The following is a 27,301-nucleotide window of genomic DNA, read 5'->3' as shown; positions in this document are numbered from 1 at the left end:
TATTGCGGCCGATGTGATAACTAACAAGACCAAAGGTATACGGAATAGTTGTATTGTTACGTGCAGGAGAGTGTTATTTTTAGGGAAAGGCTGAAGAACAGAGTTTGGGAAAGGCTTACAAACTTTCGTGGGCTCTAGCGAGTACCAGTTTAGCTCTTTCTAGCATGATAGCCACCCCAGGTGACCATCATTTCTTCATTTCGTTTCTCTTAAAACACGTGAACTCCACATGTCAGATTTTATTGGCACTTTTTTAAAGCATTTCGGTTTCAGACAGATATGACGCTACTTCTTAAGGGCATCAATCTGACATGTTAGGTTTGCTTTCTTCCTGCTGCTGTTCTCCTTGAGGCGTACTTGACTGTAAAGAAGAGGGATTTTTATGTAGATAAAATTACGTGCTGTACCCACTACATTTATAGTGCAGGAAAGCGTGTTGTAAGTAGCTAACGCTAACGACTACAGAAATAAAGAGTTGTACTGGCACCGAAAGTGACCGGTGGACTCTTACTTGATGGTGATCACTTACGTTGACCACTGAAAATTTTTGAACTAAAATTGCCCCTTTTTCTTGTGATAAAATCATTTCCAGCAAAATATTTTGCTATTTTTTCACTAACACTCTGTTTCCAGCCACAAGTGTAGTTCTGTGCATGAAAGAGTTTAAAAAGTACCCAGCCTATGTTACTTGCTTGCGCATTAAAGAAAACCCTAAATACGGTGTGTCACTGGAGTCAACCTTTTCTCAATTAACCTTGTCTTCTTTAAGGTAGCAGCTACCGCTGCCTGAAGAACACAACAAAAATGTGAAAATGTTATTTTCAACGACACCACAATTTTGACTTTTCAGCACTTAAAAAATTCCAGCATTTCATAAAGTTGTGCCTTATCTGAGTACGAATAATCACTATTGGTCACTATCCCCTCAATTTCGATGACAGCGGTGGTGTTCGGTACCATAGAACACCTGTAGTGTGAAATGTGGAGCTCGCTTGGGAAATCTGGCATGGTGCGACCTGAGTTTGAACTTTGTGAAAGAACAGAGCGCCAACGTGTCGCGACACGAATAGACATGCTTAGCTGTCAGTGCTGGTCGCGTTCCTGAAGTTAGTTTACCCATAGATTGCGTGCAAAAATAAATCAAATTAACGGAAAACAGAGAGATGGTCTCGGTGTTGTGTCGACAAAAGCGAAGTGAAAAACACTGCAAAGAGCAATCAGGACGAAGACGCTGGTGTTTATCAACAATAACAAAGCAACACAGTGTTGGTTGAAAGCATACGAAGAAGAAAGAATCCTTGTTACATTCGTGGCCGAAAGAAAGTGGTGACAGGTTCACGAAAGCTGAGCAAGCTCTGTAACGGCCACTCGGGAAACGTTGAAAGAACGAGGAATCTTACGCATGAATAGCAGCTGTAGGAAATCTGTCTAATCTTTCAACTTTACCAACAGGGGATTGATTGCGATACCATAGTATAGAATGAAGCCCCCCCCCCCCCCCCCCTTCGCTGAAGGGGTTCAGTGAGCCACAATTCGCAGGGTCGAGCCAACAATGCTGAGAACAAGAACCACCTTGAAGTCGCGACTCAAAATAATCACAAAAAGTCTTTCAGAGCGGCTCAACACGGCACTAACGCACACAAAAACCCGGAAGAAACAATCTCCACAGACTGCTGGTCAAGAGAACATACGCAGTGATAAAAAAACGGCAGGAAAGCCATCACTAAACATATAACAGCATGACATATAACTCCCACGTAATTCGCCGTGTAATACGGGCCATCGAGTCGCCTTATAACCGACGTCCCCAAAACCTACGAGGCCTTGCCCCTGTAGCACCCACGGAGGAAACACCCCTTGCGCCTAGCGCGACCGACGCCCCATTCCATCACTCGCCTGCCATCGAAAAGCCTCTGGGCCAGTCTCACATTCCTTCTTATCTGCCTGCCAATTTACCGCCCCCGTGGCTTTTTTGCATGCTGACGCTCATGCCGCGCATGAGCAATGCGCATGTGCTCTCCTTGCGCTGCTTCCACCGCGCGTGCTACAGTTAAGGGTCCATCCGTCCGACAAGAAATAGTACAGGAGCAAGAGCAAGAAGAAGGTGTGAGTAAGTCCTGTGCTTACCAACAATCTCTATATCGCGGCTTCAATAAAAACCTCTTAGTTGATAAGATCACTGAAAAACACCGTGTTGCGTACTCACCCTAAATAAGGGAGCCATCTCCCCGAAGAAAACGATATGATGAAATCCCTAGCAGTAGCGGCGCGCACGCCTTTGACTCGGCTGAAGCGTGCGTGGACGCGGGTGGTGGCAGAAACATTTGAAGCGAAACTCGGTGTAGCCTTCACTCGAGTAAACGCTTCTTTGACACGCTAAGACATGGGAGGCGGTATGGTTTCATGTAAGTTTAATCGCAGATAAATGAGCCTGAAGAGTGTTTGCACTCGACATGTGGTCGAACATTGCGAGCAGTGCAGAGGTTGAAGCGAGTTAGAAGGCGCAAGGGCCAGAAACTGCTGTGGGTGAAAGAGTGACGTGAACGTCCAGCTGCGACTTGACCTACTTGGCATTGTTCAAGCAACTGCAGTGGGAGAAACTTCGTGGACAGCGTTGGTACGGAGACACTGATGGACATCGTTACACATACTAGTCAAAGAGCTGCTTCGCATCTCGAACAATAACACAAAAGGGACGTGGCTGCCTATCTACCACGGCACGCTGGCGGCAACGGGGGGCACGTCAGCTGCGTGTGCACTGTGCTCCTCTGCATACGAATTGGTATACGCACCCAACTATAATTATTGCGACCACCAACATCTAACAACGACTACGCTCTCTCTCCCTCTAAACCACGGGGCGAGAAAAAAAATCTAACGTGCCAGTCAGTCAATGAGGTAAGCTGGGTTCATGTGGTCAAAAGAAACGACCCCCTCTTTGTCGCGAACACGAGTGGCCACAGTCTTCTACGATTGCGACACCATATGGAAGGGCCCGTCGTACTCAGTATTCAATGAAGCCTTCACTCTGTCCCACCGTGCGAACACATGGGCTACGGCCTTCATGCCTGAGAATGAAAACACTTTTTGGTGTCATCTGACCCGTGGCGCGTTAAATTGCAGGTGTTCTAATCAGGAATGTTGTCTTTCCATGTGTCGGCATAAACCGTCGGTTTTCACGAAAGAATTCTCTCGGCAGTCGTACTGTAGAGCCGTACACCAATTCTGCTGCAGTAAATCTGAGGTCTGCAGGAGTAAGAGAACTAGCTTGGCTACGCAGTGCTGTCTACCTAATTCGGCTGTTAAAGATGCGTTCAGTTGACGGTGTAGCCGCTCCACCATTCCATTTCTCACTGGGTCATAAACCATGCTATATTGAAGCCGTGTTGCCAGAAGCCTTGCCAGCGCAGAGAATAGTTTGTTCAAGAATTGTCGTGTGCGATCAGTCGTTATGCACATTGGGTAGCCATAGCGTAAAACATATGTGGCCACACACGCCTGTGTGACGGTCGCGGTTATGATATCCAGAATGGGATTCGCCTCTGGCCACCATGAGTAAGGGTGAACAGTAGGTAAATGTGCTACCAAGTTGAAGTGTAGTTGGTTGAAACGCTCCCGTCGGGTATGCAGCGATGGCGTAGTGGTTAGAGCATCCGCCTCGCATGCAAGAGGTCCGTGGTTCAAATCCCGGTACCGCGCAGTTTCCAACCGGATTAAAAAAAATAAAAAAAATCCGCGTGTTGATGAAACTGCATTAAGAGGCCTGGGGTGCGGCCTCACCGGCAAACACCGCCGAGAACGCACTCCCTCACCAGAGAAGGATTGGCCACCCTGGTGCAGTATCTGGCCACTACCTCCCACATGCTTACGTCAAATAACTCACGGCCCTCAGTCCCCAGCAGCTGCGAAGCAACTGACCACGGCGGCGGTCAGATCTGCAACGCAGCAGAGGGTGCTAAGAATCTCTGGATCCGGACAGGCCGCCATTGGAACCTGAACTTGGCAACGTTTAACGCTAGAACCTTATCTAGTGAGGGAAGTCTAGCTGTACTATTCGAGGAGCTAGAGGGTGTTAAATGGGATATAATAGGGCTCAGTGAGGTTAGGAGGACAGATGAGGCCTATAAGGTGCTACAGAATGGGCATGTCCTTTGCTACAGGGGCTTGGCAGACAGAAGAGAACTGGGAGTGGGGTTCCTGATTCATAGAAACATAGCTGGCAACATAGAGGAATACTATAGCATTAATGAAAGGGTGGTAGGTATCGTAATTAAACTGAATAAAAGATACAAGATGAAGGTAGTACAGGCTTACGCGCCTACATCCAGCCATGATGACGCTTCAGTTGAAAGCTTCTATGAAGACGTGGAATCGGCAATGAGTAAGGTAAAAACACAGTATACTATAGTGATGGGCGACTTTAATGCAAAGGTAGGGAAGAAGCAGGCTGGAGACCAGGCAGTAGGAGATTATGGCATCGGTACTAGAAACGTCAGAGGAGAGCTGCTAGTAGAATTCGCAGAACGCAATAATTTACGGATTTTGAATACCTTCTACCGAAAACGAGAAAACCGCAAGTGGACATGGAGGAGCCCTAATGGCGAAAATAAGAACGAAATAGACTTTATAATGAGTGCACATTCTGGAATCGTGCAGGATGTGGAAGTGATTGGCAAGGTACGAGGCAGTGACCATAGAATGGTACGGTCTCAAATTCGCCTAGACTTGAAGAAGGAACGACAGAAACTGATACGCAAGAAGCCAATCAATCAGCTAGCACTGAGAGGGAAAATACAGGAATTCAGAGTGTCGCTGCAGAACAGGTACTCGGCTTTTAGTGAGGAAACCAACCTTAGCGTAGATACAATGAATGATAATCTGACGAGTATCATTACGGAGTGTGCAGTGGAAGTTGGAGGCAGGGTAGTAAGACAGGACACTGGCAAGCTTTCCCAGGAAACGAAGAACCTAATTAAGAAGCGTCAAATCATGAAAGTGTCAAGTACAACAGACAAAATAGAACTAGCAGAGCTTTCGAAATTAATTAATAGACGTAAGGTGTGCGATGTAAGAAGGTATAACATGGAGAGAATTGAACACGCTCTGAAAAACGGAGGAAGTGTCAAAGCATTGAAGAGAAAACTTGGGATAGGCAAAAGTCGGATGTATGCACTAAGGGACAAAGAAGGCAAAATAACTACTACCAATATGGATAGGATAGTTAAAATAGCGGAGGAGTTTTACAGAGATCTGTACAGTAGCCGAGACAACCACGACCTTAATACTATAAGAACTAGCAGTAACCCAGATTACACCCCACCAGTAATGATAGAAGAAGTCAGAAAAGCTTTGGAGAGCATGCAAAGAGGCAAAGCTGCTGGTGAGGATCAGGTAACATCAGATCTGCTGAAAGATGGAGGACAGATTGTGTTAGAAAAACTAGCCACCCTGTTTACGAGGTGTCTCCTGACGGGAAGAGTACCAGATTCTTGGAAGAACGCTAACATCATCTTAATACATAAGAAAGGAGATGACAAGGACTTGAAGAATTACAGGCCGATCAGCTTGCTCTCTGTAGTATACAAGCTATTTACAAAGGTAATTGCTAACAGAGTAAAGAAAACATTAGAATTCAATCAACCAAAGGAACAAGCAGGATTTCGAACAGGCTACTCAACAATTGACCACATTCATACTATCAATCAGGTAATAGAGAAATGCTCAGAGTATAACCAACCACTATACATAGCATTCATAGATTACGAGAAGGCGTTTGATTCAGTAGAAATATCAGCCGTCATGCAAACACTGCGGAATCAGGGCGTAGATGAAGTATATGTTGTTAAGCGGTTTATTGACGGACACTCAGCGATGATTCACGACAGTGACAGTCAATGCGGGGATCGACTCTCTGCACGAGCTGCTCTTCTTCTTAAAAAAAAGGGCGACCCACTAGAAGGCGCTGAAGAGGATGACCCACTGTTCAAAGGCTTTACCACAACTACGCCGGGTACGAAAAGGGAGCCGCCTGGCGACCTAACAGCTGGTTACAAAGAGCGGGTCATGGTAGGCCTTGAGGCGCTCCACGTTAACAATGTCGCGTCCTCGACGACGCATGTCCGAAGATTGTTCGATGGGTTCAATCAAGTAGTTGACTGGGGAAGTGCATTTTACGACACGGTAGGGGCCTTCGTATTTAGGCAATAGTTTATAAGATAGGCCAGTTGCAGTAGTAGGGATCGAGAGCCAGACGAGCGCTCCAGGGAGGAATGTGGGTGCAGTAGTACTGGCGTCAGCGCGAATGCTTTTTTGCCGCTCTTGATCATGCGCAGTAAAGGTCTTTGCAAGCTCTCGACATTCTTCAGCAAGCTTGGCTGTAGCAGAAATAGGTGCCCACTCAGACGGATCTGGCCTGTACGGAAGTATCGTGTCGATGGTGTGTGACGGGTGCCTTCCATATAATAAAAAGAAAGGTGAAAAGCCAGTAGTGCTCTGAGGCGCGGTATTATATGCGTAGGTGACGAAGGGTAGAATGGAATCCCAATTTGTGTGATCGGCGGCGACGTATTTGGAGAGCATGTCGCCCAGCGTACGGTTGAAGCGTTCTGTGAGGCCATTCGTCTGCGGGTGGTAAGCAGCAGTTTTGCGGTGAACAACGTTGCACTCTTTGAGAATGGCTTGAACGACTTCAGACAGGAAGACACGACCTCGGTCACTGAGAAGTTCCTGGGGTGGGCCGTGTCGCAGAATGAATCGTTGGAGCAGAAAGGAAGCCACATCGCTCGCTGTAGCCGCGGGAAGAGCGGCCGTTTCGGCGTATCGCGTGAGGTGGTCCACAGCAACAATGGCCCAGCGGTTACCAGCCGACGTTAGTGGAAGTGGCCCATAAAAATCGATGCCAACGCGCCCAAACGGCCTGGCAGGGCAAGGTAGAGGTTGCAGACCTACCGGCGACAGGTGCGTTGAAGTTTTGCGGCGCTGACATTCTATGCAGGAGCGAACGAATTTCTGCACGTAGCGGTACATGCCGCGCCAAAAGTACCGTTGGCGAATGCGGTGGTACGTCTTCCATACCCCGGAGTGCGCACACTGTGGATCAGAATGAAATAATTCGCATATGTCAGAGCGCAGACTGCGAGGTATGACTAGTAGCCACTGGCGGCCGTCACCGTTGTAATTGCGTCGATGGAGGAGGTCTTCGCGAACGGCGAAATGGTGGGCTTGACGACGCAACGCGCGAGTGGATGGAGTGGATGGATCAGTCAGCAAGTCTATCAGTGAGGCAATCCATTGATCCTTGCGCTGTTCAGTAGCAATAGCATGAATGCTAATCGAAGAAATGGCAAGGTGAGACACTGAGTTGGCGTTGTCGTCAGGCAAGGGAGAGCGCGACAGGGCGTCGGCGTCAGCATGTTGCCTTCCATTGCGGTACAGCACGCGGATGTCATAGTCTTGCAGGCGAAGTGCCCACCGGGCGAGACGGCCTGAGGGATCTTTCAATGACGACAACCAGCATAGTGCGTGGTGGTCGGTGACGACATCAAATGGGCGACCATACAAATAAGGTCGGAACTTTGCAAGGGCCCAAACGATTGCCAAACATTCTTTCTCGGTGACTGTGTAATTAGTCTCGGCTTTAGTAAGCGTACGGCTCGCGTACGCCACGACATATTCCGGGAACCCTGGTTTGTGCTGCGCAAGGACAGCGCCGAGGCCGACACCACTGGCATCCGTGTGTACCTCTGTAGGGGCCGTAGGGTCGTAGTGGCGGAGTATGGGAGGCGACGTCAACAAACGACGAAGTGTTCTGAAAGCGTCGTCGCACTGTGATGACCACGAATGGAGAGGCCCGTTACTTCCGAGAAGCTTCGTCAGCGGCGATATGATAGTCGCGAAGTTTCGAATGAAGCGCCGAAAGTAGGAACACAGTCCTACGAAACTGCGCAGTTCCTTCACGGATGTCGGCTTGGGGAACTCGGTCACGGCCCGAAGCTTGGTTGGATCAGGGAGAATTCCGTCCTTGGACACGACGTAGCCGAGAATTGTCAGCTGCCGAGCTGCAAATTGGCACTTCTTTAGGTTCAGTTGCAGACTGGCGTTTCTCAGACGCGTTAAAACATGCCGAAGGCGTTGAAGGTGCGTCGAGAAGTCAGGAGCGAAAACGACGACGTCATCAAGGTAGCACAAGCACGTGTGCCATTTCAGGTCACGCAGAACTGTATCCATCATGCGCTCAAATGTGGCGGGTGCATTGCACAGCCCAAACGGCATAACGTTAAACTCGTACAAGCCGTCGGGGGTGACAAAAGCGGTCTTTGGTCGAGCGTCCTCAGCCATAGGTACTTGCTAATACCCTGAGCGCAAATCGAGGGATGAAAAGAATTCTGCTCCTTGCAGGCTGTCGATTGCGTCATCTACCCGCGGTAGTGGATACACGTCCTTACGAGTGATCTTGTTGAGGCGTCGGTAGTCCACACAGAACCGCACAGAACCGTCCTTCTTCGTGACGAGAACGACAGGAGATGCCCAGGGGCTGCTAGAGGGGCGAATAACATCGCGGCGAAGCATGTCGTCGACTTGCTCGTTGATTACACGGCGTTCTGTGGGAGATACGCGATATGGACGTTGCCGCAGCGGTGGCTGTGCGCCTGTGTCGATGCGATGCGTAACGGTGGATGTGCGGCCGAGAGAAGGTTGAGCGACATCGAAAGAAGAGCGGAATTCTTCCAACAGGCCCAAAAGCTGGGAACGCTGGCCCTGCGTAGGGTCGTCGGGTATGCAGGGACCGAATATATCATCGGATGATGAAGCAGATGTCGAAACAGCACCAAGCGTACAGGAACTTGGGTAGTGCATGTCATCGGGTTGATCCATAACTTGCGCGTCTTCGATGGGTTCCACGCTGCCGAGACATTCTCCTCGCACCAACGTAACGCTGTACGGAGATGGGTTCACAACAAAAATATTGGTGCTGCCGTGAGTGAGTTGGATGGTCGCGAAAGGAACTAGCAAGCTTTTTCTTATGAAAACACGATGAGATGGCGAGAGGAGTGCAGCGGTGTCAGAAAGGCTTGCGCAGTAGAGCGACACCGCAACGGACGAGTTTGCAGGCACTTGAGTGTCGTCTCTGACGAGTAACTTGCTTGCAGCGGATGGACTGTCGGCCGGCGTCAAAGAAGAGAATGGCGCGAGTTCTATTTCTGCTGGTGCGCAATGAATGACGGCGTCGTGGCGGGAAAGAAAATCCCATCCTAGGATGACGTCGTGAGAGCATGAAGAAATTATGATGAATTCGACCGCATACATCACGTCCTGAATCATAAGGCGGGCTGTGCACATCGCTGTAGGGTAAATGCTTTGGGCGCTGGCTGTACGGAGGGAGAGCCCGCAAAGCGGCGTGGTCACTTTGCGCAGTAATCGGCAAAGTTTTTCGTCCATCACGGATACGGCGGCTCCAGTATCTACAAGGGCAGATGCACGAACGCCATCCACAAGCACGTCTATCACGTTCGACGGGCTTTCCTGAGGGCTTCCGCAGTTCGACAGTGTCGCAGCCCTTGCCTCGTGGACTGCGACGACTAGTTTTCCTGGTCGCCCTCGAGTGGACGTGGCCGCATTGGTGACAGTGAGCGACGTCGTGGAGATGGTGAACGGCGGGTAGACGGAACGGGGCGGGACGACGGTGACATAGGCGGCGGTTGTCATAGGAGCGTCTTGACTGGCTGGGAAAGTTGGAGGCGACCTGCGGTTGCTGCACACGATTGCAATATCGTGCCACATGACCGACGCAACCGCAAGCAAAACAGATGGGGCGATTATCAGCAGTGCGCCATTGGTTTGCTGGTCGCATCCATGTCGCAGAACGCGATTGGCGAGCCGGCTGCTGATATGAGTGCATGGTAGGCGGCACTCGTGGCACGTGGGTGACGCCGGCGTATGTAGGCGAGACAGGTTCTCCAAAGGCCTGGGGCCTCGCGACGGTTTCGGTGTAATTTAGCGGAACAGTGACAGAAATCGGCGGGGGCGGCCTGGCAACTACTTGGGCGTAGCTGAGTGGCACAGATGCAGGAGGTGGCTGGTGGTATTCAGGGACGACCTCCGCGATTTCCTGCTGAATGGCTCGGCGGAGCGGAGGTAGAAGTGTACTTGATGGCTGTTGAGCTTGTTGTGGGGAAGCAAAAGCCAGTAGAGAGACCTGGCGGGCAACTTCCTCACGCACGAACGACTTGATTTTGGCGAGCAAGGTTGCGTGGTCTGGAACTGCTGACAAGGCCGAGAGATCAGCATCACGTGGTGGCGGACGACGGGTCATCAAGCGCTGCCGCCGCAGCTCGTCGTAACTTTGGCATAACATGATGACTTCTGCCAGAGTGCGGGGGTTCTTTGCCAGGAGCATGGTGAAGGCATCGTCGGCGATGCCTTTTAGAACATGCGTGATTTTATCAGCCTCTGACATGTTCAGGTCGACTTTCTTGCACAAGTCAAGGATGTCCTCGATATAACTTGTGAAGGACTCACCGGTATGCTGGGCTCGTTCACGTAAACGCTGTTCAGCTTGCAGCTTACGAACAGCAGGGCGGCCGAACACGTCGACGACAGCGGTTTTAAAAGCGGACCAAGTCGGGAAATCAGATGCGTGGTTATTGTACTACATTCCGGCCACACCCGCAAGGTAGAAGAACAGGTTACCTAGTTTAGCTGCCTCATCCCAATGATTGGGGACGCTCACACGTTCGTACATGGCAAGACAGTCCTCGACGTCGGTGCCATCCGCGCCGGTGAAGACAGGAGGGTCGCGGATGCGGGGGACACCGGGACATGGCGGCGACGTAGGAGGAAGGGTTTGCTGGGCGGCGTCTTGGTACATGGTTGGAGGCACGGTACGGGATCGAAGCTCCAAGGGCATCGAATGCTGACCGAAGGTGTTTGAAGGGCACAGCACTCTCAGCACCTCCACCAAATTGTTAAGCGGTTTATTGACGGACACTCAGCGATGATTCACGACAGTGACAGTCAATGCGGGGATCGACTCTCTGCACGAGCTGCTCTTCTTCTTAAGAAAAAGGGCGACCCACTAGAAGGCGCTGAAGAGGATGACCCACTGTTCAAAGGCTTTACCACAATATAAACATTCTTGAAGAAATCTACAGGGGATCAACTGCTACCATAGTGCTTCAAAAAGAAAGCAACAGAATACCAATCAAGAAGGGTGTAAGGCAGGGGGACACAATTTCCCCAATGCTATTTACCGCGTGCTTACAGGAGGTTTTCAGAAGCCTAGAATGGGAACAGTTAGGGATAAGAATCAATGGAGAATACCTTAGTAACCTGCACTTCGCCGATGACATTGCATTGCTGAGTAACTCAGGGGACGAATTGCAACTCATGATTACGGAGTTAGACAAGGAGAGCAGAAAGGTGGGTCTCAAAATTAATCTGCAGAAAACGAAAGTAATGTACAACAACCTCGGTAAGGAGCAGCGCTTCGAGATAGGTAATAGTGCACTTGAAGTTGTAAAAGACTATGTCTACTTAGGGCAGGTAAAAACCGCAGAGCCGAACCACGAGATTGAAGTAACTAGAAGAATAAGAATGGGGTGGAGCACATTCGGCAAGCACTCTCAAATTATGACAGGTAGATTGCCACTATCCCTCAAGAGGAAGGTATATAACAGCTGTATCTTGCCGGTACTTAGCTACGGAGCAGAAACCTGGAGACTTACAAAGAGGGTTCAGCTTAAATTTAGGACGACGCAGCGAGCAATGGAAAGAAAATTGGTAGGTGTAACCTTAAAAGACAAGAAGAGAGCAGAATGGATTAGGGAACAAACGGGGGTTAAGGATATCATAGCTGAAATCAAGAAGAAGAAATGGACATGGGCAGGGCATGTAGCGCGTAGACAGGATAACCGCTGGTCATTAAGGGTAACTGACTGGATTCCCAGAGAAGGGAAGCTGGTTAGGGGGAGACAGAAGATTAGGTGGGCAGATGAGATTAAGAAGTTTGCGGGTATAAATTGGCAGCAGCAAGCACAGGACCGGGTTAACTGGCGGAACATGGGAGAGGCCTTTGTCCTGCAGTGGACGTAGTCAGGCTGATGATGATGATGATGGTTGAAACGAAACTCTGGTGGCCCAAATGCTTGGAGTTCTGTGCACGTGGCACGAGTCATCCAGACTGCTTGACAGGCTCGGCACGCCTTAGCCCAGCATCGAATGTCGACGAATGCCTGGTCGCACAAAGCATTCGGTGATGAGCCGCTGCGTCACCTGTATTCTTAGGTGCCTGAGCGTCTTCAATTCGTACGGCATACAAACCAACCCAGACAGACCGAAAGGTGATGCCAAGGCCCTCTTTGGAATGTCGCTTGGTTCGAGTGGAATCTGGTGATAAGCAGCCATCAGATCTAGCTTAACGAACATGGCCGCTCATGCAAGGCGAACGCGGAAATGATGGATGTGAGGAAGAAAGTCTGCTGTTGTCACAGCATTGCATGCCCACTGATCACTACAGGGCCACCAGTCACAAGGCTCTTGTCTTGGCACTATGAACAGCGCAGACCAGTTGCTCGAAGAAGGTCGAATACCAAGCTGGAGCATGTGGTCGAACTCGTGACGGGCGACTTTGTGTTTTTTTATAATGAACCTTAGCAGAGATGGCCGTTCCGGTAGGAACAATAGCATGCGTCATATTATGCTTGATTGTCATTTACAGGTGGTCAAAATTTCCGGAGCCCTTCACTACGGAGTTTCTCATAATCATATGGTGGTTTTGGGACGTTAAACCCCACAAATCAATCAACCAATTGATTGTCATTTCAGTGTTCCAAGATTTGAAGATTTCGGGAGTTCTGGCCAGAGTCTTTTGAAAGCTTGACTCTTGGTTGAAAGTGCGATTACTGGAGTACCTCACAGATGAGAAATTTTATGCTCGAGGCAGTGTCCGTTCTGCGGCGTCCACACTTATATTGCACATGCGCCGGTTCTACCCTATAACTCTTCGCGTGAGCACGAGGAGTTGGGGTGAGTACTGCTTCCGCTTCGTTTATTCCCTACCGTTTCTCTTTCTAGTTCCGCCATGGCTGTGTGCTCGTAAATAATACGGCGCGTATTCGCTCCCCTTGCACTCTGCTTCGCGGGGTGCTACGGACGCTCGCGAAGCTGAACGTAAGCGGCTATGCCGGCAAGCGAGCCTCAAACCTGCGAGGCAGCGAAAGCGTGCGTTTTTCTGAGTGTTCAATGCGCAAATACACTCAATAATGCACTCATTCCTTGTTTCACACTCGCTAGTTACACCTAATCGCACAGCAGGTTCTGCAAGGGCATCGGAGTTTGAACTCTCCAAAACGGCTAGGACAGGTGTCGTCACGTGGTACTCGAGTCTTACATTTACATCTATGCAATTCTGTGCGGGCTTGCCGTTGGTGGCTGTATTGTGCCAAAGTGTCTACTTCTAAACAACTTGGCGAAACAAATTTCAAGCTGGTACCATGGACATTGTCACAAGTAATGGTTAGGAGCCATAACTGTGGCGTGAAATCACTTGGAAGTAGAGAAAGAAGAGGACATTGCTTCCTGGTCTGGGAGCGAGCAAGATGTTGATTCTTGGCTGTCTGTTATTTCGTTCGTGGCACTGGTGGAGGTGCTGGGTAAATGCGCCTCGGCTGCAGATTTTCAGCCGACACACCGAGCTACTTTGATGTCGACAGCTACAGCTCCCACGGCAAGAAGCAGTCACTGCCTCTGAGGACTATCTCCCGAATACGGTCCTCTCTCTCAAGACGAGATGGCAACCTCGACTACCAACCAGGCGAGTCAGACCAACGACGCCTATTCTTTTCTCCCGCATGTCTTTCATTTGCCGCAAATGCCACGCTCATTTCATGGAGACATTTATGAGGATGTTGATGACTGGCTCGACCACTTCGATCGAGTTGCCAACATCAACGAATAGGATGAAGCTCGCAAGCTGCGGAGAGTCTTCTTTACGTTAGAAGACTCTGCCAAAACGTTGTATGCGAATCACGGGGGTTTCTTTGCGACATGGCAAGAGTTCAGCCGACAGTTTCGCGATGCATACCGCAGCGCCAAAAGGAAAGAGAGAGCGGGGCAGGCCATCTAGTCTCGGAAGCAACAACCTAACCAGAGAGTATCGTTGTTTGTTGAGGACATGCTTCGACTCTTCATGCGTGCCGACCCTGCAATGTCTGAGGAAAAGAAGGCGCGGCATCTAATGCGTGGTGTAAAAGAGCAACTCTTCGCCGGACTCTTGCACAATTCACCGACGACTGTGGCTGAGTTCATAAATGAGGCAACCACAATGGAGCGTACTCTCCAGCATCGGTCGTCACAGTATGAACGTCACGACGTCACCACTGCTCCATTCGCTATCGGGGCTGACAGCGAGAGGCATGCCCTCACAGAGTTTATAAGAAGCGTCGTGTGGGACGAGCTGCGCCAACTCCAAGCAGCGGTACCCCGACGAACCGTAAATGCTCTCGCAGACCTAATCCGAAATGAGATTGGACAGGTGGTGACCCCACTCGCACCAACAAATTCTTAGGCCCCTGTGCTGATTTATTCGGCGACCCTGCGATCTCCTGCACCACATGCTCCTGATCCCACTTTGCGGACAATGGATCAGCCTAGCAATCGATTCCAGAGCACCTCTTTGACTTCGCCACCCGCATCAAGGTTTTCAAGTGCACCCACTTATCCGTCTGGATCGCGACAGAACGCCACAAAGGCCTGCGTGTGGCGTACGTCAGATAACCGTCCACTCTGCTACCACCGTGGCGAAGCGGGTCGTGTCTACCGCAATTGCCAGTACCACCAACTTGGTCTCCGTGGCTTTCACCCTGATGCTCGGTGCCCGCGTTAAGGTGAGCGTCCCCGCGACATCAAAGCGTGCCTTACGGGCCAGCAAGCTCATCACCTAGATCAACGCCCCCAATCACGATCACCATCACCTCGCCACCCCACGTCACCTAGCATTCCCTCGTCATCTTATGCTCAATTTCAGAGGCCGATCACCGAGTCCCCACAGAGGAAAGTAGGAACCGCGGCTCCAGGGGCTAAAGCCGCGTCCCAATGAACTGTCAAAGAACCTCCCTCGACACAAAGGCCCAACGAAGACCGTCCTGATTTATCAGTCGTTTCCGATAGTCTTGAGACTGTTTCCGCCGACATCACCGTACACGTCGATAATCACGTCGTCACTGCCCTCGTCCACACTGGCGCCGACTATTTGGTTATGAGCAGCGCCCTGGCATCCCAACTGATGAAGGTAGCTACCCCTTGGCAAGGACCCCCATTGCGCACGGCAGGCAGCCACCTCGTCACGCCGACTGGAATGTGCAAAGGCCGTGTTCGAGTCCATGCTTCGACGTTCACAGGGTCTTTCCTCGTATTGCCTCTGTGCTCCCGTCCACTCATTGTGCGACTAAACTGTCTTCACGAACACGGCGCAAATATTGACCTCCGAGACTTGCAGGTGTCGTTCGAGGACCCGTTTCATTCTGAACCTGAAAACACCTGCTTATCTATGGCTGCGCTACGTGTATCCTCCGAATCTGTTACTCTGCCTCCCTGCAGCAGCCTCTTTATCAGCGTTGAATGTGACCAAGACATCCCCGTTGTTGTGATTGCGGAAGGAAATTTGTCCCTACTATTTGCACAACAAATATGCGTTGCCCGAGGTATTGTTCAGCCCAGGAAGAAGCGGGCTCGCCTATTAGTCACGAATTTCAGCGAGGAGTATCGCCATCTTACCAAACACACTGCGATCGCATATCTTGAGGATATTGCCGACGTCCATGGTCTTTAAACATTATCTGCCCTTTGGTCGTGCAACCATTCCGCCATCACATTGGCAAGCACTCTAGACGTAAACCAGGGTCTACCGTCCGCACACCGGGAACGTCTTTTAAAGCTAGTCGACTCATTTCAGGACTGTTTCGCTACGACTTCGAAAGTGAACCAAACACCGCTTGCCAAGCATCATAGCATAACCGAGCCTATTGAGAGACCCATTCGACAGCACGCCTACAGAGTCTCGAAAAAAGAACAAGACGCTATACGCCAACAGGTTCAGCAGATGCTCAAGGACCATGTCATCCAGCCATCGACCTGTCCCTGGGCGTCCCCTGTTGTGTTAGTAAAGAAAAAATGGTGCCCAGCGATTTTTTGTCGACTGCCGGAAATTGAACAGCATCACGAAGAAAGACATGTATCCTTCACCACAAACAGATGACTCGCTTGACCGCATTCACAACGCTCGTTACTTTTCTTCCATGGATCTGTGCAGTGGGTATTGGCATATTTTTTTTATGAGCGCGACTGCAAAAAGACCACCTTCATTACTCCTGATGGACTCTACGAGTTCAAGGTCCTTCCCTTCGGCTTATGCTCAGCGTCAGCTACTTTTCAAAGAATGATGGACACGGTTCTTTCTGGGCTAAAATGACAATCGTGTCTTGTCTACCTTGACGATGTGGTCGTCTTCTCGGGCACGTTTGAAGAGCACGTCCAGCACTTACAGACAGTTCTGCAGGCGATTCGAACAGCTGGACTTTCTCTCAAGCCTGAGAAACGCCACTTTGTTTTCGAGAAACTGAAGTTTCATAGTCACGTTGTCAGCAAAGCCGGTATACACCCAGACCCTGAGAAAACTAAAGCTGTTGCCGCATTCCCTGTCCCAACAAAAAAGCGCAACCTCCACCAATTTCTGGGACTGGGCATATTACAGACGCTTGGTCAAAGGCTTTTATAAAATCGCTCAACCTCTAAATGAACTTACAAAACACGACGTACCATTTGTTTGGGGTCAGGATCAGCATCACGCACTTGACCCGCTACGAAACCATCTCTAAGCCCCACCTGTACTCACTCACTTTGACGACAACGATGCCACAGAGCTACACACGGATGCCAGCAACGTCGAACTTGGAGCTGTATTGGTTCAATAACAAAAAGGCGTAGAGCGCGTGATCGCCTATGCAAGTCGAACACTATCATCCGCAGAGAAAAACTACTCTGCGACAGAAAAAGAATGCTTGGCCGTTGTTTGGGCTATAAAACAAAGTTTCGGCCTTTTTTGTACGGTCGACCATTCAGGGTAGTTAGCGACCACCATTCTTTATGCTGGCTCACCAACCGCATAGACTCTTTCAGTCGCCTAGCATAATGGAGCCTTCGGCTGCAAGATTTTCACGTTACAGTCGTTCACAAGTCGGGACGCAAACACACCAATGCTGACTGTCTCTCACGTGCGCCAATCGGAAGTATGAACGCGGACGTTGAAGAGTACGATACATTAATTTCCTCTGTATCAGCAACCGACTTGACTCAACAACAACGCGACGACATGGAGCTGAGCCCGCTCATTGACTACCTCGAAGGCCGAAAAAGCAATCTTCCTCGAAACTTCACACGTTGGCTGACCTCGTTCTGCATCAAGAATGGAGTCCTCCATAAGAAAAACTTCGACCATACCCAGGCTACTTACCTACTGGTTGCGCCGACGTCGCTTCGGGACGATATTTTACTTGCTTGTCACGACAAACCATCATCCGGACACCTTGGCTACACGCGCACTTTGGAAAGAGTTCGCCGCTCGTACTACTGGCCACGCCTCGCGAAGACACTCAAGCAGTACGTCCGCACATGCCGCGACTGCCAACGCCATAAGACTCCACCTGTCCGACCAGCAGGGCTACTACAGCCTATCGCCACGCAAAAAACATAATTCCATCAAATTGGCATTGACTTGCTCGGATCGTTTCCCACGTTTTTGTCTGAAAACAGTTGAATTGTGGTTGCCACCGATTATTTAGGGCGTTACAGCGAAACAAAGGCCCTGCCCAAAGCTACCACAGCCGAAATCGCCCAGTTTTTTGTCACCAGCATTGTACTTCGTCATGGAGCGCCAGCTGTGGTAATTACTGATCGTGGGACAGCTTTCACCGCAGAAATGTTTCAAGAAGTGTTGAGCTTAAGTGGCAGAAGACATCGGAAAACCACGGGTTATCACCCCCAAACAAACGGACTCACTGAACGGTTGAACACTACCATTGCAGATATGCTGTCAAGGTATGTGGCCATTGATCACAAGAACTGGGATGATATACTCCCTTAAGTAACTTTCGCAATATTTACTGGCTGCTTTTAAATTTCTGGTTCTACTATTTTAAATTGCTTTAATTTACTCATCAATAGTAAATACATTGTTTTCAGTTTACCGCTCCTGTTCCTTTGGGCAGTCTGTTTGGCGAGAATAATTAATTTTACGGCTACTTAGGCTACATTTGGCTTGGTTTCTCATGCTTTTTATTTTAACGCAACGGCAACCCTCATCGTTTGTTTTCATTAAATTCTTCTTCGGCTATGGTGCCAGTATAGCCGAGTGAATGTGACACTGGGCTTCGGAGGATGGTACCCATGTTAGAACCCCGCTTCCAAAATTGTCTGCACTTTATTGAACCGTTTTCCTGCTCGTCCAATCTCCTTTTGATCTTCTGATATCCCTCCCACTTTCCGCTTCGCCGAGCAGAGCTTCAGCTTGTCCTGATGCTGGCCTACTTCCAAAATGTGTCTTCAGCACTTTTCATTTCACAATGCTTCAATGTCTTCTACGCGAGGCTCCCTGTTCCTTACGCAGCTTTGTTCATTATCCTTCCACGCTACACTAGCTCCCACTGAAGTATTCGCTTTCGCTCGCGAATACATCTACTTGATAGAATGGCTTACCCAATTCCTCTAGTCTGTGACTTATACATGCCCTCGTTTCGCACACATTCTGCGGATAAAATGCCAGCCTAAAACACCTCAAATGAAGGGAAATTCACTATTTGAGCTACATGACATGTTCTGTTTTCGTTCCACAACCCTGCTCCTCCCCATCCCGGTTTAGAGTTAGTGGATTATGGTCATTTTATGTTTCGTTTTTGTTTTCGTTTAGTTTCGTTTCGTTTTTGAGCCATACTTAACTATCTTCAACTCTAAAATCACAGGTGAATTAATAAAACCAACTTCAAATAAAAATATACCTTCAGTGAATTGAGGGCGTGTGTGACCATAGAACTCTCTGCGTACTCTCTGTAGAGGTCCAGAAAGCCAAAGTGATAAATTTTGTAGTACCAAATGGCAACAATGCGTACGAAGAATGTAGGGTCCTTGGACTCTTGCAGGAAAGCGGGCCTATAGACGGATTACAAACAACAGATTAGTTGTCAGAGACACCATGCGATAACAAATATAGCATAACGAGCACTACAAAGTGATAAACCACATGCTATTGGTATAGTTTGGAAGCGCTTACCAACTATTTTAAATTTTTGTATCAAGTTTAAAGAAACACTCTTGATTGATTGATTGATTGATTGATTGATTGATTTGTGTGGTTTAACGTCCCAAAACCACCATTTGATTATGAGAGACGCTGTAGTGGAGGGCTCCGGAAATTTTGACCACCTGGGGTTCTTTAACGTGCACCCAAATCTGAGTACACGGGCGTCCAACATTTCCGCCTCCATCGGAAATGCAGCCGCCGCAGCCGGGATTCGAACCCGTGACCTGCGGGTCAGCAGCCGAGTACCTTAGCCACTAGACCACCGCGGCGGGGCAAAGAAACACTCTTCATAGTTATTAATTGCAATCTTTCCTGCAGAACTACTTCTCTATTTTAGTCAGATGTGCTCGTTTTGTTTCTTCAAGTTACAGTAAAGATTTGAGTGTCACAGAATAAACTGGTCATCTAAGCATTATTGCCGACAGTTTGAATATGAGATACATCCGGCGATGCTTTGTGTCAAAAGAGTTTGTGCGCGACATTTATAGACGATGCCAATTCAGTCTGAAACAAAATATGAAAATATTGCTTATAGTGAATGTGTTGCTGAAGAATGCTTGATAGCACGAATAATTAGACACAAATTAATTCACGAAACTAAGCTATCTCTGTGCACAGGATGTGCAATAAGTCTTAATAATGTTTTGGCTGCTTCATAGCTGCCAGCTGATAGGCTAAAGCTAAAATGTTGGTACATTTGCGGACAAGCTGCACAGTGGTATTCGTACCGTAGTGAGAATTTTTATGAACGTTACTGTAAAAAGATGCCAACCTACTAGTTAGCCAGAAAGCACAGCAACGACGCCCATAAAGTAAAAGAGCATAATGCAAAAGTGTTCTCTGGAAGGTGACGCAAGGGTTATATAAGGAAGGCAAATTAGCGGCAAGTACCCGCTTCCGAGACAATGGCACAATGAAACCTGTGAAGTTTTTGAAAGCTTGGCTGAAGCGGAAAACTTCAACCTAGTTCGGTGACCGAACCCTTGACAAGCGCCTGTACTAACACCTGTAGGTCTGGTCCCCCTGGCTGCGGCCGCAGCATTTGTGATGGAGGCGAAGTTGCTGTAGGAGCGTGTGTTTAAATTGGGGTGCACGTTGAAGAACCTGATAGTCGAAATTTCCGGAGCCCTCCACAACGGCGTCTCTCATATAATCATATGGTCATTTGGGCCGCTAAAGCCCAAATATTATATCATCAGGTCTGGTCACTCTGCGGTTTGAGCTAACCAGGAAAGTAGGAATCGGCAGCGAGGTGGTGAATGAACAAACTCTAAGCGCATCGACATAACGTATTGGAAATTAGTTTGGCTGAATCCTTCAGCACGGTGAAAAGGCTAAAAAATGAAAAGAGAGAACGACGCATTTGTTGGACAAAGCTAAATTTTTCTTGTCCTTTCCTCAATTTAGACGAACTCTCCGAACTAATTTGCAATATTTTGAGTCAACGAGCTTCTTACGTTACCCATTGCTAGCTTCCTACTTAGAAAGAAAAACGACCACCCAGGTGCGTTGGTGCTGGTTTTGAACCACAAAATCGGACAAGTTTTTAAATAAATAATTTGCCTTCGTCTGAAAGATCTGTCTTTACTCGTGTACTTAGCTTCAAACGAAAACTTGAAAATTTTCTTTTTCTATTATTGGTAGTATACGATGTTCAAAAAGAACAAGTCATTACAACACACACGACGCCTTGTTTGCTTTCTTCAATTATCCGCTCTGAGCTTTGTCTTACTCCCCTCTTTTGACGCACAAACCAGCCAAGTCGAGCACACCAGCAAAGAAGTGTAATACGTTGCTTAAGCCTTTTTGTATTTCTGTTTTTCTTTCTAACAGTCGTGGTGTCTATCTCTTCAAACGTTACTAGTTCTAATGGTAAAATTGATTCATTTTCTAACCAATGGCTGTAGCCAATGTGGACTGATAGTCTGTTCATGCATCAACCTTTAGCGGTGATCATAATTTGACCCAATAACAAAGGATCTTGGAGCAGTCAAGTCAACGACAATCAAAAAATGGCGGAATTCGTTGACTTGCTCAATTGATGTACTGACACAGCAGCTGATGAATAGGCACGTCAAGCACATAATAAGTGTGGCTTAGCTCTAACTGCAATACAAAAAAAAATGATTGTGCGGCATTTTTAAGACAACATCATTCAAGTTTAGTCGCAAAGACATACCCTATCAAGTGGATAGAAGGATAGCCGCCGTGGTTGCTCCACTGCATAGGAAACGCTATTGGAAGGTCAGAGGTTGGGGCTCTGCCCACAGCAATTTATTTTTTCGACAACTTTTATTTTTTTTATCTGCACTGTAATTGTGAAGAAATAAAAGTTGTCGAAAAAATAAATTGCTGTGGGCACAGCCCCAACCTCTGACCTTCCAATAGCGTTTCCTATGCAGTGGAGCAACCACGGCGGCTATCCTTCTATCCACTTGATAGGGTATGTCTTTGCGACTAAACTTGAATGATGTTGTCTTAAAAATGCCGCACAATCATTTTTTTTGTATTGCAGTTAGAGCTAAGCCACACTTATTATGTGCTTGACGTGCCTATTCATCAGCTGCTGTGTCAGTACATCAATTGAGCAAGTCAACGAATTCCGCCATTTTTTGATTGTCGTTGACTTGACTGCTCCAAGATCCTTTGTTATTGGGTCAAATTATGATCACCGCTAAAGGTTGATGCATGAACAGACTATCAGTCCACATTGGCTACAGCCATTGGTTAGAAAATGAATCAATTTTACCATTAGAACTAGTAACGTTTGAAGAGATAGACACCGCGACTGTTAGAAAGAAAAACAGAAATACAAAAAGGCTTAAGCAACGTATTACACTTCTTTGCTGGTGTGCTCGACTTGGCTGGTTTGTGCGTCAAAAGAGGGGAGTAAGACAAAGCTCAGAGCGGATAATTGAAGAAAGCAAACAAGGCGTCGTGTGTGTTGTAATGACTTGTTCTTTTTGAACATCGTATACTACCAATAATAGAAAAAGAAAATTTTCAAGTTTTCGTTTGAAGCTAAGTACACGAGTAAAGACAGATCTTTCAGACGAAGGCAAATTATTTATTTAAAAACTTGTCCGATTTTGTGGTTCAAAACCAGCACCAACGCACCTGGGTGGTCGTTTTTCTTTCTAAGTAGGAAGCTAGCAATGGGTAACGTAAGAAGCTCGTTGACTCAAAATATTGCAAATTAGTTCGGAGAGTTCGTCTAAATTGAGGAAAGGACAAGAAAAATTTAGCTTTGTCCAACAAATGCGTCGTTCTCTCTTTTCATTTTTTAGCCTTTTCACCGTGCTGAAGGATTCAGCCAAACTAATTTCCAATACGTTATGTCGATGCGCTTAGAGTTTGTTCATTCACCACCTCGCTGCCGATTCCTACTTTCCTGGTTAGCTCAAACCGCAGAGTGACCAGACCTGATGATATAATATTTGGGCTTTAGCGGCCCAAATGACCATATGATTATATGAGAGACGCCGTTGTGGAGGGCTCCGGAAATTTCGACTATCAGGTTCTTCAACGTGCACCCCAATTTAAACACACGCTCCTACAGCAACTTCGCCTCCATCACAAATGCTGCGGCCGCAGCCAGGGGGACCAGACCTACAGGTGTTAGTACAGGCGCTTGTCAAGGGTTCGGTCACCGAACTAGGTTGAAGTTTTCCGCTTCAGCCAAGCTTTCAAAAACTTCACAGGTTTCATTGTGCCATTGTCTCGGAAGCGGGTACTTGCCGCTAATTTGCCTTCCTTATATAACCCTTGCGTCACCTTCCAGAGAACACTTTTGCATTATGCTATTTTAGACTTCTATGTATTTGTATCATTTTAGAGGGCATACGTGGGCGCGGTATTTCCACATGTATCACCCGAGATGTCCGAAAAGTTGTTCTTGCGGATGAAGCGATCACTCTTATAGTGGTGGTCACTACCTTCTAATGAAGGCTGGAAATTGTAGCGACGGCTGACGCAGCTGCGGCTTTGACCGACGTGTTCGTATTCTAGACATGGCTCCGGTTGTGCTCTTCGCACTCGCTCTAACGGCCTTAAGTTGGCTGGTGTAATCATGGCATCATTGATATCTTTTCCTCGGTTTGAAAAAAGTACGACTCGTGTACATATTTTCGCTAAACATCCCCGTTGCACTCTCTAAAGTGTGAAAATAATGCATAACCCCTCGTTACGGCAAACGCTACAGTGATATTTCAATTCCAGCTAATGAAGCCCTGATCCTCGTGGCCCCGCCGCCGTGGTCTAGCAGACAAGGTACTCGGCTGCTGACCCGCAGTTCATAGGATCGAATCCCGGCTGTGGTGGCTGCATTTCCGATGCAAGCAGAAACGCTGTGGGCCCGTGTGCTCACATTTGGGTGCACGTAAAAGAACCCCGGGTGGTCAGAATTTCAGGAGCTCTCCATTACGGCGTCTCTCATATACATATAAAAGTTTTGGAAAGGTAAACTTCACATATCAGTCAATCTAGTAAACTTACCTCGTGTGACCGTAGTTGGTGGTTTGGGAGTAGTTGGCCTTGAAGTCGCTCGTGTGGTAGTTGGCCGCATCGTTGTTGTCGTTCGTCTGGTTGTCGGCCGGCTGGTAGTTCGCCACGTCATGGTTGTCGTTGGTCTAGTTGTCATCCTTGTGGTAGTTGCCCGTGGCATGCGAGTTGTTGGTCTCGAAGTCGGCTTTTTTGTGGTTGTCAGCGGTTTGGGACTTTGTGTGCTCCACGTTGACCGGGTGCTGATATGTGGTCTACTCGGAGTCGTGCGGTGAATAGTCGACCGAGGTGTTTTGCTTGGAGTCACACGTGTGGTAATCACAGGTGGTCTCGTACTTGGTGTAGTCGGTATCGGGCGCCTGGTAGTAGTAGTCGTCGTAGCATCTGCGATATACGGAGTAGGACTCCAAGGGGACGGAGTCACTCGTGGTGTGGTAGCCGGTGCCCTCGGAGTAACAGTGGGTGTCGGTTGGCGAGTGGTGTGCGAGCTCAATCGCTGAGGATCAGGCTTTACGCTGTTTGCAGGTATAGCTGTGCCAGTTACAACGTTAGGCACAGGGTGGATTGGAATTGGCAAAAGTATTGAATCACCATCTCCTCCTCCACTTCCACCACGTCTACCGAAGCCTTCGGTTCTGTCAGGAACCTCTTCTACACCTAATGAAAAAATATATATACAAGCATCGATTAGGCCTTATTGAGACCTGCACAAGGAAAACGAGTTCTCAACTTGTTTGAGCCCAAATGACAGCATTGCCTCTTTCTTACTTTTTCGCTATAAAAGATTTGGGAACTTGCAGACGAGTACTATAGCCCCACATGCATATTACTGCCTCTAAACAACCAAACTTTATCACAATTTTTCGCACAGGTACTTTTTATTTAAAAAAGCCCTTAAGATTTCCTTAGGGGCAATGGATAAGCGGGGCGTTACGAAAACAAGTGTCATACAAAGTGCATACTTATTAACAAAGAGAATGAAATGAATCAATGCACGCACATAGCTTCACGACACAGTAATATAGTTGCTAATAATGTAGAGAAGAAGCAAAAGAGTAGTTAGGCGCATGTACAATTAAGACAGATTGAAGAGAACATGAAAAGATAAATTTTACAGGACGCGCAGTCAATATAAAGAAAAAAAACATAAGAGTACAAAACTTGAACGAAAAGAAATAAATCAATAATAAATAGGAACTAATGAATTACACATAACCATCGAAAAAGAACGCCAGTTTTGTCACGTTCATGCATAAAGAGACGCCTTAGTGAAGGGCTTGAGAATTTTCAATTTTCTGGGGTTCTTTAACGTTCTCCTAAATCTAAGCACACGGGCGTCAAGAAATTTCGTCTGCAATTAAAATGCAGCCACCACAGCTTCGATTCAATCCCTCGACCAGCGGCCAGCAGCCGTGTGCCTTAGCCACTATACCACCGTGGCGGGTCTAAACAACTCAACTCGACGTATTTTATATGTTGGTAGAGCACGTTGCCCTTGTCCGGTGAATATTGAGTAGCGCAATTTCTTGAAAAGTAAGATTACATTGCCGAAGATGTGATTGATCTTGGCGTGGTCAGCATACCAGGCGGATACATATATTACTGGCTAATGTCTGCTTGCCCGCTACAACACACACTGCGAGAAAAAAAAACAAAGCCGAACATGGCGGTTCTTATCCATGCGGGCACCACAAACTTTGTGAAAGCTCATCGATGTGCTAAACAGTCGACAGAGACGTGAGTTATACTAAGTATGAATAAGTTAACTTACAGCAGCGTAACACTGTCCGACGGGTTAACGAAAAAAACAACAACAGTGTGATGAAGGCGTGGGATTAGAATTGAGAAGGTTGCTTTATTAAACAATCAAAGCATGGCCGCCTAGATCATTGAAGAGGCCCAAACGATACAGAACAAAGCGAACAGTTGAGGTAAAATGTACACTATGGGACAAAAATAATTGCACGAGAAGTACAGGTCACGGTAAATTGAACCGAGTATTGATTAACAAGAGCGACAATGTCTCCCAACATCAATTGTTATAGAGCAAATTAACCAGCTTTAACAACACAACTTCCACAATTATACAGATAAATATACGAATGCCCTTATGAAAAAATGCGATAAATATGTAGAAGCTAACAACATAAAGCTAATGACAGAAAAAGCAATAAGGTGAACTTGTATGCAGTAATGAGAATGATAGGTATTGTAACAGGGCAAATATTGTGCTTACATAAACACTGAGACACCGAGAGAGAAAAATAACACAAAGTATAATGACAAGAGTGATAGCCCCAAAGGCTAAAATTGTCCCTGTTGAAGTATTGCATCTGATAGTATAACCAGTATGAAACTTCGTGAAAATGTTTACATAAAACAAGTACAAAGGTGGCAGCCTTCTATCAGAGAAACCGAAGCAAGCCACATGCAGAAATCATACTTATTAACGAAGATAATAAATGCCTAGCCGCTTTATATTGTGTATTCATGAGACAGTAACAGTTGGAGAGCTATTTTTAAGATCACAGTTTGGAGAGAGCTTACCCGTTCATGAGTGAAGTCCAAGAAGAACACAACCAAATAAAAAAATATTCATATTTACCAAATATACTAACGCAGTATGCAATGATCGCAGGGATTTTACAGCGGTAGAAAGCAGCTTGAGCGTAAAATTGATCCAAGGCGGAGATAACTGTTGACCGACCAACTATACGTTAAAAAATAATAAGTGGTAATATCCCTGAAATATATTGGACTGACTTCCACTGTCCTCATTATGAATCTCCTGTATGCGTTCGCACACAATGCACCCTCGGCGGCTCGTGCCCGTATTAGCCATGACGGGGACACGGCACGTGTACAGGAACAAATATAGATGTGGGAAATACGGCGAATGAATGCGATGGTGTTGCTTGTGAAGGCGCATTAAGCCAACGTCGGGCTGCTGCACCATGACGTATACACGGCGAGAAACTAAAGGTGGTGGGCCTGCCAGAGGCGTCAACAACAGAAGCCAACGGAAGCCACAGCGTGACCGCGTCAAAGGAGAGAGTGCGGCCAAACACAGCAAGAACGTAGTATAGGTAGAGGATTGTTACAACGACGATTGTGTACTCTATTGATTGATTCATATGTTCGCCTCCATTGAAAATGCAGCCGCCGCAGATGGGATTCAATCCCGTGACTTGCGGGTCAGCAGGATTGCGTACTCTACTAAATGGCTGTACGTGCGCAAGGATCTAGCGTACAAGGCATCTTTCCTGCTATGACCAAGACCAATACAATCATTGCAGGCAGGCAAGTAGTCAGCAGCAGCCGTGGTATCAAAATGTCACAAGTAAAGCGGAAGAAAATTATTGTTGATTTTGATGTGATATATTAGGCAAGTATTCGAGTGCTGTCACACCAGCGCCTGTATACGCTGGCATTAAATATATGCATACTGCATAC

General features: G+C 47.7%; 1 protein-coding gene across 1 annotated transcript in view; it reads right to left on the bottom strand.

The window, feature by feature from the left end:
- The window catches only part of LOC142768324 (uncharacterized), a 36,184-nt gene extending 9,494 nt beyond the window's left edge, over positions 1–26,690 (bottom strand). The window contains exons 1-4 of the mRNA XM_075870293.1: positions 26,612–26,690; positions 24,133–24,344; positions 23,843–23,976; positions 19,047–19,197 (exon numbers count right to left, since the gene is read on the bottom strand). Coding sequence (XP_075726408.1) covers positions 19,047–19,197; positions 23,843–23,976; positions 24,133–24,344; positions 26,612–26,690 — 576 coding nt within the window. The remainder of the gene's footprint in view (positions 1–19,046; positions 19,198–23,842; positions 23,977–24,132; positions 24,345–26,611) is intronic.
- Between the last annotated feature and the right edge of the window lie 611 nt (positions 26,691–27,301).

The sequence above is a fragment of the Rhipicephalus microplus genome, chromosome 8, assembly GCF_043290135.1.
Source record: "Rhipicephalus microplus isolate Deutch F79 chromosome 8, USDA_Rmic, whole genome shotgun sequence".
Lineage (NCBI taxonomy): Eukaryota > Metazoa > Arthropoda > Arachnida > Ixodida > Ixodidae > Rhipicephalus > Rhipicephalus microplus.
This window is presented reverse-complemented; position numbering and strand designations above follow the sequence as displayed.